Source organism: Nerophis ophidion, linkage group LG08, assembly GCF_033978795.1.
Source record: "Nerophis ophidion isolate RoL-2023_Sa linkage group LG08, RoL_Noph_v1.0, whole genome shotgun sequence".
NCBI classification, from domain to species: domain Eukaryota; kingdom Metazoa; phylum Chordata; class Actinopteri; order Syngnathiformes; family Syngnathidae; genus Nerophis; species Nerophis ophidion.
In genome coordinates, this window is record NC_084618.1 from 66574955 (window position 1) to 66586663 (window position 11709).

An 11709-nucleotide genomic window follows, 5' to 3' on the forward strand; every position below is an offset into this window, starting at 1 on the left:
TGGAGGGATAGAGTGAGTGAGCGAGTGAGTTACACCATGGATGGATGGAGTGAAGGAGTATACTATGGATGGATGGAGTGAGTAAGTATATTATGGATGGATGGAGAGAGTGAGTATATATATACAATGTGTATATATATATATATACTATGGATGATGGAGTAAGTATACTGTGGAGGGATAGAGTAAGTGAGCGAGTGAGTTATACCATGGATGGTGTGAATGAGTATACTATGGATGGGTGATCAGAGTGAGTGAGTATACTATGGATGGATAGAGTGAGTGTTTATACTATGGTTGGATGAAGTGATAGAGCGAGTGAGTATACGATGAATGAAGTGAGTAAGTTGGTACAGTATATTATAGTGAGTGAGTATGCTATTTAGTGACTATACAATGAATAAAGTGAGTAAAATTACTATGGATGGAGTGAGTGAGCGAGTATACTATAGATGGATGGAGTGAATATACTGTGGATAGATGGAGTGAGTCCAGCCTATCGTTCCAAGTTATATCACCTGCTGACCTTAATTAGGACACCAAGCAGTGAAGAAAATGTATTACGGATAATTACAAAGATTTTTCCATCTCTCAGTCATCATTTTACATGCATTTTTGATCGGCTCTCTGAGGACTCTGGAAAAACTAGAAATAGGTTTTCCACCGCATAATAAAAGTTGTGTACCTCTGTCTATTGCCTTCTTAGAGTACGTCAATCACGAGGTCCACGAGCTGAGGCCTCAGCGACCCAGCACGCTGCCTCGCAAAGTCTCCAAGGTGGAGCGACGCCTCCCTAATGGCCTAACGTCCGGCCACAGTGTGGACAACCCAAGGTACTTGGTGCCCGCCAGCTCCCCTGCCTTTGACAACCCGTACTACCTGGACCTTGTGGCCAAGGCCAACGCCGTCGCCGGGGCTGCAGAGGCGGACGACCAGGGGCAAGTCAACGGATTTGTAACCCCGACGGCCGAGAATCCAGAATATTTGGGTTTAGCGGACACTTGGAGTGGGTACACCTGAACCTGAAGGGAAGTGCGAGACAATATTTATGCGACTGGGCGTGTTTTTTGTTTATGGGCGATTGTGCAAACAATTAGCCAGCATCCAGTCAGTCACCAGATTAGAAGGTAGTGACACACAGTGACTCATTACATTCATCCCGTGTTCTTGGTCACGTTTGTATTGGCCTCAACAACAACATGCCCTCTCCTGGAAACTCTGTAAATAATTTACAATCCAACTGAGGATCTTTTTGAAGAAAATGTTTTTCTTGCATCTCACCACTAAAGTGAGACACGCTATGCATCGAGGGGAATGTTTGGTATTCCACTCAGCGTCTTCCCAACCTGATGCGGTTCTTTGTTTACGCTCAAAGACGTTTTGTTGCGGTCAGAGGGGTCCCTGTGTGCGACACGTTTGGCAAGGGCCTCCTTAGAAGAAAAGCCTGCTGTTTGTTGAAGACGGCGGGAGACAACGTGTGACAACGGCGCACACCCGCACGTGTGTCTGCATCTACTTTGTGGTACGGCCATCAGGGATTTTTGCATTTGTACAAAGCATGATGATGTCGGCCCACCGTGCTTCAAGTGGACGATCGCTGTACCCAGAGGCCACCGGAGAATTAATTGTGAAGAATTAACGTGCGTGTTAATGTGTTAAATGTTAGCGCTGTGTATTCAGAGGTAGCTCCTGTTGGGTGTCAAGGCATCACTCCAATTTCACCCAGCAACACATACACACACTTGCCTCCCAGTTAATAATCAACTGCCTTTTCTGTCAACTGGTGGCCAGAGGGAGGTCAAAACTAGTCAATGGAGACATTGTCCAATCTCAACATACCCGTTGCTCGATCTTACCCGCCAATGATCTTGCTGCACGAGCTTAAACACTTCTAAAAAAATAAAATAAAAAGAAGAAGAAAAAGTGCACTATCGGGTTGACAAGTTACAATTACACACAAATCTACCACTGCGAACTTTCACTATTGCTACATGGACACAGGACGCTTTCTGTGGAATTCAACTGGCAAAAGTGATAATTAAGCTATTTTAAACTAATTTCTCTCCTGGAAAATTAGTTTTTTGGGGTTGCATCATAATATTATTGTTATACTAACATTGTTAATTGTCTTTTATGAGATAGGAGCACACAAAAGCTTTTTTTATAATGCTTTTACATATTGTTTTAAAACTTTTTACTGTGAGACAAACTTATAAGACAAATTTAATGAGCAAATAAAACGATTAAATGTGTAAAATACATCAATATGTATATAGATATGTATATATATGTTTATGTATATTATATGGATGTGAATGTGTTTATGTATATGTATGTATTGTGTGTGAATGTATTCATATATATAAATGATATATATGTAAGTATATATAATATGTATATGTATACACAAACACATTTATATGTATTATATGTAGATGTGTGTATACATGTGTATGTATATATTTATACATGTATACATATTTTTATTTTGTTATGTATATACGTATACATACACACACACGTGTGTGTATATATACATACATACATACACGTATTTGTATATGTATATATATATATATATATATGTATATATATATATATATATATATATATATATATATATATATATATGTGTATATATGTGTGTGTGTGTGTGTGTGTGTGACCAGTCTTTTGTGAAAAATAAAATGCAATACCTTATGAAGAAAATTGTCAATTTTACACAGATTATTTTTGCATATCGTGTGTTTTAAAAAATAAAAACCTGCAAAAATATTTGTAGAGCATTCATGTAAATTTGTCAGTTTACAGTGCTCCAATGCTGTGCTTTGAATTACATTCCAATGGATGAAAAAAAACCTGCATAGTGTACATACTGTTTTAGTTTGAAAGAAAATGGATGGTTAACATCAGATATTATTAGACACAATTTTCTGCCATCTTGTGGCTATGATTAGAAGTACAGCGTGGCTATTTTTAAATTTCATAACTAACTCAACATACATTTTCTGCTCTGCTTGTGTTTTTATAAAGCAGTGTATTCATCATATAATATATGCCTTCTCCAGTGGGAATATGTAAATAATGTTCCAGCGCACCTGCAGGATATTAAAATAACCACCTTGTTTATTTTGTAACCTGTAGATGAGCAATGTTATTTAAAGACTGTCATTTGCTTTTCAAAATATATTTCAACGTAACTACTTCATTCAACTCCAAGTCTCATAATGCACATTTTGAACTACACAAAATATATACAGGCCCATCTCAAGGGGTTTTATTAGATTTTTGTACAAGATTGCTAAGAAAACGATAACTTATTCAAAGGGACTGTTTGCAGCTAACTGACAATGCAGTCGTATTTATGATAGAATATAAATTCAATGATAGCTAACATTAGACTGACCATACGTCCTCTTTTCCACGTGTATGTCCTCTTTTGCGGGGCTGTCAGGGTGGAGTCTCTTAAATGCCTCAAATGTCCAGAATTTTGAGTTAGTGTTGCGTGTATTTTCAATGTACGTTAGGGGTTGAGAAGGGGTTAAAAACAAAACAAATTGTGATGGTGTGAGCACTCAACAGCATTCGTGAGGAAGGGGCAGAGACGGAGAAAGCGAGAGAGTTATGATGAACGTGTATGCGTCGCCAGGCTCTGCTTTGTATTGATAGATTTATCAGATTTATTTTTTTATTATCTATAGCAGGGGTATCAAAAGTGTGCCCCGGAGGCCATTTGCGCCCCATAGCTAAAGGCCCACGACACATTCTAAAAATACTATTAAAATAAACAAAAACATAAGAAAAGTGAAATAAAAAAGCTTAAAGGTGAAATGTAATTTTAAAAAAAGTTGCGATGTTGACTAATAAAACAGAGCTGTTTTTTTTCTTTCAAACTGTCATTGCTCAAAATATAATATTGAATCAAAATCAATGTTATTATGAATTATTGAACTCTCCAAGGTTCCCATTACTTCACATCAAATATTCCACTTTGAAAATTATTTTCGGTGGAAGATTTTGCACAGTTTGTGTGTTTGTCATTAAAACCAAAGTTTTGTTTGACAAGCAAGGGCGGAAAACAAACAAAAAAAACTACATAAAAAAAACATTTTGAACTGAGGGATGGATCTGAAGTTGATGTAGACTCCAAAGGTTTAAGCGTTAAATATAAAATGTATGTATGCCCTGGCACACCGTTATCATTTCATGACCGAAGCAAAACACTTTTTGCACTTTTATACTGAAATAAATACACCTACAACTTACTAAATAAAAACATAGAAACAACTACCAGCAGTGGTATAGTTCAGATCCATGAAGGAAAGAAGAAAGTGAATGAATGTTTATAATTGAATACATTTACATACGTATACAAATATGTATTATTTTTTTTATTATTTATTTTAATGAATTAAGTAACGTTTATGAAAACCTTTTTCCAAAACACATTATAGAATGTGAGATATAACAGGATAATGCATATGTTTATCTTAAAAAAAAAAAAAAAACACAAAAAGTGGGACCCCCAAAATTTACAATGGGACCCCATTTTTATGACTTGATGGGGTCCCATTTTTAAATTTCCTAGCGCCAACGCTGCTGTCAACAGAGGAGAAAAAATGCTTTATTTAAATAAATATATTTATTTATAATGCAAGTTCCGGTATCATTGGCAAATTTTCACCTATAGCCTCGGCCTTGACGTGCTGCCTGCATATGTGTGTCCTCTTTTTGGGATTTCAGAATATGGTCAGCCTAGCTAACTTTCTATTACTGGTTGAAAACATATGTGGATATAATGCTTACAACACTTAAGGTTGCAATCAGCCTATTTCAAGTAACAGGAGTGAGTTTTTAGGCTATTAGCAAATCGAAATATAGCCACATGGCATGTATTTCTATTACATTAATACAACCAAAAATAGGGTGTTCAGGGTTTTAAGATGATTTCAATTTTTTTTTTTTTTTTAGGAAAATCAAATTAAGGCGTAAAAAAAGGATTTAGATCCGAACTATAAACCGCAACCCTTTTCCTGCACATTGAATCCTGCGGGCTCGTTTATGGATTTCTCTTAGCTCACCTCCATATTACACATTTTTTCAAAAGAAGAAAACAGGCAAATACACAGAAAAGTTGTTTTATGGTTTGTGTTATGGCGCCATCTTCCGGACGAGTTCTATAATTGTCTTTCCATTTACCGGGAGTGCTTTCAACAGGAAGTGGAGTCCTGTTCAGTCTTCTCGCTGTCCACGCTGGTGTTTCTACTCATATGGATTCTTCACTCCAAGTAACGTTTGTAAGTTTTTTAAAATGTTCATACTTACTAAACCGTCTCATGTGTGACGTCTGTATGAGTGTTTTCATGCATATCTCTACGTGCTATCGGAATGCTAACGACACTAGCGTCGTTAGCATTAGCTAATTTGCTAACACGTTTACAAGTGTAATTGTTAGTATTATTCATTTGCAACTGCATGCTATCTGTATTGTTTCTGTTCCACAAATATCTCAGTAAACTCACCAAACAACTAAGGTATTTAAATAAACATCTATATAATCTATCTATGTAAAAAATTCTCATTTCACAAGGTATTTATATGCGGCTTACAGTCCAGTGCAGCTAATATATGTAAAATATAGTTTCGTGGGTGCGGTTAATATACAGGTGCGTTCTACAGTATGTTACGTTAAAGTAGGGCTGGGCGATATATGGCCTTTTTTTAAATATCTCGATATTTTTAGGCCATGTCGCTATACGCGATATATATCTCAATATTTTTCCTGAGCTTTGAATGAACACTTGATACTTATAATCACAGTAGTAAGATGATTCTATGTGTCTACTTTAAAACATTTTTCTTCATACAGCGTTAATATATGTTTATTTTAAACTTTCATGCTCAGAGAGAAATCGCAATTACCGTATTTCCTTGAATTGTCGCCGGGGCGCTAATTAATTTAAAACCTCTTCTCACTCTTGCGCTTACCAAAGGCATGCGGTAAAAGTAAGCATGTGCTAATAATTTTAAAACCTCTTCTCACTCCGGCACTTACCAAAGGCATGCAGTAAAAATTTGAGTGTGATGTAAGCTTGGACCTTAAATCCTACTGAATAGCTCTTAAAGGCCTACTGAAACCCACTACTACCGATCATGCAGTCTGATATTTTATATATTAATGATGAAATATTACATTGCAACACATGCCAATACGGCCTTTTTAGTTTACTAAATTGCAATTTTAAATCTACCGCGAGTTTCCTGTTGAAAACGTCGCGGAATGATGACGCGTACGCGTGACGTCACGGACTGTCAGGAAATATTAGCGCTGCACCATTCGCGGCTAAAAGTCGTCTGCTTTAACCGCATAATTACACAGTATTTTGGACATCTGTGTTGCTGAATCTTTTGCAATTTGTTCATTTAATAATGGAGACTATAAAAAACAATGTTGTTGGTGGAAAGCGGTGGATTGCAGCTGTCTTTAGCACCGAGACACAGCCGGTGTTTCTTTGTTTGTTGTGAAGGGGAGCGGTCAAGCGAACATGTTTTCTCTACGTCAACCAGCATGTTTTTGGATGGGGAAATTGTGATATATATCTTGCCGGAGAAATCATGTGATTATTCGTCGTTCTGCACCAGCTGTTTAAAAGGCAGCTGTGAGCTTGGCTCCTCGGCTTCTCTCTGAGACACTTCGTGTTCACCGCAGCCATCCGACCTCGAGGTATGTCTTTACAATCTTTAAAATCTCACTAAAACACTATTAAAACAATAAGCAGATAAGGGATCTTCCAGAATTATCCCAGTAAATTTGTCTAAACCCTTACACTGCCGCCGCCTGGAGCCGTCACTTTTTTTTCCTTTTTTTCTTGTCCTTCACTATCAATATCTTAATTCACAAATCTTTCATCTTCGCTCAGATTAATGGGGAAATTGTCGCTTTCTCGGTCCGAATTGCTCTTACTGCTGGTGGCTCCCATTATAAACAATGTGAATATGTGTGGAGCCCTGCAACTCGTGACGTCACGCGCACATACTTCCGGTAAAGGCAGGGCGTTTTTATTAGCGAGCAGAAGTTGTGAACTTTATCGTCGATGTTCTCTATTAAATCCTTTCACCAAAAATATGGCAATGTCACAAAATGATCAAGTATGACACATAAAATGGACCTGCTATTCCCGTTTAAATAAGAAAATCTCATTTCAGTAGGCCTTTAATCTTCTTCCCTTTATGTGATTTCAAATTACCGGTATTGAAATCAGCCGCCTCCATTTTGAAAATGATGACAAGGGAAGCGTCACTCGTGACGTCACAAATTTGACTCGGCGGTAATACTAAGCATGCGCTAATTCTTTTGCGAAGCGATTTTGACCCGGCAGTAATTCAAGGCAGGCGCAAACTATATGCCCTGTGGCAATTCAAGGAAATAAGGTAAGTCCATTTCCATCCATTTTCTACCGCTTGGCCTTTTCAGGGTCGTGGGGGGTCACAACTAAGTCAATATACCAAAACTGTATTTATTAAACAGTCATTAAGCAGTGGCACAAACATTTTTATTTCAAAACAGAAAGTGCTAGATTGTCAGAGCCATTTTTAAACAAGCTATTAGTGCACTTTTGTGCTTGATGTCACGAAGATGACATATCAAAACAACACTAAATTAAAGTGCACTTTTTGTACAAAACGCCAATAAAATAGTTTAAAACAAATAAAGTGCACTTTTGTGCATGATGTCACACAAGATATTTCAACGTCTGTCAAAAAAAAAAAAGAGCTGCATAATAGGAAATCAAATAGTGTTCGTCCTTCGCTATGTGGTAGGTTACTGCGGACATTATCTCCTTTCGTTGTTGACCATTTTTTTCGTATGGTGTTGACCTGGAAATATTTGCCACGGCATGAAGAGGTTGATGTGGGGTAGTAAGCACTTCATTCTCTAGATGGTGACTTTTCAAATGGTGCTACATATTAGCACCATTTTAGTAGTGTCACCATAGACAAGGTGACACTACTATATGCATGGAATATATAGGTAGTGGCTAAATGTAATCTGGGACATGTTTCCGCCGGCCATAGAGGAGCCTATTCAGGTCTATAGTGTGTAGGCGGAGATCAATAAAGTTCAGCAGACCTCCTCGCGAACACTGTCTTTCATGCAACTGCCTCCATAGAGAGTGGGTTTAGGTACTGTAGTCCCTCAAACCACTTTCACCCCGCCCCAAAACCGTTGAAATGTGTACAACATACAAAACTAATCCCTCTTAAAAAATATTTCTGGGCCCGATTGCAGACCCTAATGTTAAATAAAGGCCTACTGAAATGAGATTTTCTTATTTAAACGGGGATAGCAGGTCCATTTTATGTGTCGTACTTGATCATTTCGCGATATTGACATATTTTTGCTGAAAGGATTTAGTAGAGAACATTGAGGATAAAGTTCGCAACTTTTGGTGCTGATAAAAAAGCCTTGCCGTTACCGGAAGTCGCAGACGATGACGTCACAAGGGTGAGGGCTCCTCACATCCTCACATTGTTTATAATGGGAGCCTCCAGCGGCAAGAGCTATTCGGACCGAGAAAACAACAATTTCCCCATTAATTTGAGCGAGAATAAGAGATTTGTGGATGATGATATTGATAGCGAAGGACTAGAAAAAAATCAAATAAATAAAAAGCGCCGGCTCCGGGCGGTGGCAGTGTGAGCGTTTCAGATGTAATTAGACACATTTACTAGGATAATTCTGGAAGATCCCTTATCTGCTTATTGTTTTAATAGTGTTTTAGTGAGATTGTAAAGACATACCTCGAGGTCGGATGGCTGCGGTGAACACGCAGTGTCTCAGAAAGAAGCCGAGGAGCCAAGCTCACAGCGGCCTTTTAATGATCTCTCCGGTAAGATATATATCACAATTTTCCCATCCAAAAACATGCTGATTGACATAGAAAAACATGTTTGCGTGACCGCTCTGTGTTAAAAACAAAGAAACACCGGCTGTGTCTCGGTGCTAAAGACAGCTGCAATCCACCGCTTTCCACAAACAGCATTGTTCTTTATAGTCTCCATTATTAATTGAACACATTGCAAAAGATTCAGCAACACAGATGTCCAGAATACTGTTTAATTGCGCGATGAAAGGAGACGACTTTTAGCCACAAATAGTGGTGCGCTAATATTTCCTTACAATCCGTGACGTCACGCGTCATCATTCCGCGACGCTTTCAACAAGAAACTCCGCGGGAAATTTAAATTTGCAATTTGGTGAACTAATCCGGCCGTATTGGCATGTGTTGCAATGTTAATATTTCATCATTGATATATAAACTATCAGACTGCGTGGTCGGTAGTAGTGGGTTTCAGTAGGCCTTTAAACTGAAAAGTTCCACAGTGTTCTTAGGTGACACCTGAGCAAAAATGTTAAATCTTGAAGCACTACCCCCTCTGAAAAGTGTCCCCTCTTAAAATGCAAGTACTGTATATTCACCATCATTTGAATGAGGACTTTGGCCAGATTTTCTCATGTGCCTTACTGGTGAAAAAGCAATGCAACACCTTCAGAACTGTTCAATTAAACATAAATATGAAGGCTGTTCCTGAGCCAAAATTCAGCCCCAACCCCGTATAATAGTTAAACATTTATTTTAAACTTCATTTCAGGTGTGATGATATGCCCCCAAAAAACGGTTTAAAGCTTTTAATTGATTCATTGAGACTTTAATTAGTAGATTGCACAGTACAGTACATATTCCGTACAATTGACCACTAAATGGTAACACCCGAATAAGTTTTTCAACTTGTTTAAGTCGGGGTAAATCAATTCATGGTAGCCTTTTCAAGATGGACTGCGGGGTCTAATTTCAATTCTGAAAAATCCCCTTTTTTTAGGTGTTATCAATAGCAGCCTGAACAAAAACACCAAATTCTTTGTAACTTAGACTCTATATCCTTCTTCAAATCAAGATTCAAAACACACCTATTCCTGACTGCTTATTCATTGTAAATATTATCGATCTTTGTTGTTATTGTTTTTATCCAATTGATTTTATTGTTTTGATTTTGCACGGTGTCCTTGAGTGCCCAGAAAGGGGCCTTATAAGTACATTTTTATGATTATTAATATTAAATTGTCCCCTTTTAAAATGAAAGCATAATGACCCTCATTTCAGAGGGCATTTTCTGACTAATTTCTCAGTCCTGCCCCAAAGGTCTACAACCTTCATATTGAAAACCCATCCAACAAAAATGTTGCCCCTCTAAAAATGTGGCTTAAAACTATTCCTGGGCCAGATTGCCGACCCTTACAGTATGTCAATCTAAAAGATTCCGTGAAAAATTAAGCAGTCTTCTAAGGCAGTGGTCCCCAACCACCGATTGGTACCGGGCCGCAGAATAATTTTTTATAAAAAAAAAAAAATAATAATAAATAAATAAAAAATATATATTTTTTATTAAATCAACATAAAAAACACAATATACACTTACAAATAGTGCACCAACCACAAAAAACTCCCTTTTTCACGACAAAAACGTCCCTTTTTCATGACAAAGAAGAAAAAAAAAATGGGGGTAAGCGTACCCCTTGGGGTACGTGAGATTTTTTTTAAATATTCTAAAAATAGCAACAATTCAAAAATCCTTTATAAATATATTTATTGAATAATACTTCAAGAAAATATGAATTTAAGTTCATAAACTGTGAAAAAAAAATAAAATAAAACAATGCAATATTCAGTGTTGACAGCTAGATTTTATGTGGGCATTGTCCATAAATATTGATGTTAAAGATTTCTTTTTTTTCTGAAGTAATGTTTAGAATGAAGTTGATGAATCCAGATGAATCTCTATTACAATCCCCAAAGAGGGCACTTTAAGTTGATGATTACTTCTATGTGTAGAAATATTTATTTATAATTGAATCACTTGTTTATTTTTCAACAAGTTTTTAGTTATTTTTACATCTTTTTTTCTAAATAGTTCAAGAAAGACCACTACAAATGAGCAATATTTTGCACTGTTATACAATTTAATGAATCAGAAACTGATGACATAGTGCTGTATTTTACTTCTTTATTTCAACCAAAAATGCTTTGCTTTGATTAGGGGGTACTTGAATTAAAAAAAAATTCACAGGGGGTACGTCACTGAAAAAAGTTTGAGAACCACTGTTTTAAGGTGTCAACAATGGCAGCCTGAACAAAAATGCTCAATTGGACAGCACTTGTACTTGTGAAAAGTGTTCCCTCTTAAAATGTAGGCATATTGAAGCTCATTTCAGAGGAGATTTCCCAACTAAAACATCTCAGTCATGTACCCATGGTCTACTGCCTTTCTATTAAAAAAAAAAAACACCCCGAGAACCTTTACACAAGCATAAATGGTTAATTCTAAAACAAAGAAAAAGTACACATTTTATTGATTAACAGATGTCACGTACACACCTGCACATGCATAAAATCAATCCAAGGGAAGTAACTAACAATTTGCAGTCATATTGTTATGACAGAATATACTGTACATTCAATGATAGCTAACATTAGCTGCTAAACTCCGCTAAATCGCACATGTACATAACTACAGGAGGCATTGTTTACGTGCTCAAAGCCAGAAAAGGGTGGGATATAATGCTTACGACACTTAAGGTTGCAATCATCCCTTTTAAAGTAACATGAGTGAGTCTTTAGTCTATTAGCAAATACATAAAATATAGCCACT

The 11709-nt window shown here is 37.0% G+C and overlaps 1 protein-coding gene across 2 annotated transcripts in view; it reads left to right on the forward strand.

Moving 5' to 3' along the window:
* The window catches only part of erbb2 (erb-b2 receptor tyrosine kinase 2), a 35294-nt gene extending 32519 nt beyond the window's left edge, over positions 1–2775 (forward strand). For both annotated transcript variants that reach the window (XM_061909489.1, XM_061909490.1), the window contains exon 27: positions 707–2775. In XM_061909489.1, coding sequence (XP_061765473.1) covers positions 707–1020 — 314 coding nt within the window. In that variant the 3' untranslated portion in view covers positions 1021–2775. The remainder of the gene's footprint in view (positions 1–706) is intronic.
* The last annotated feature ends 8934 nt before the right edge of the window (positions 2776–11709 follow it).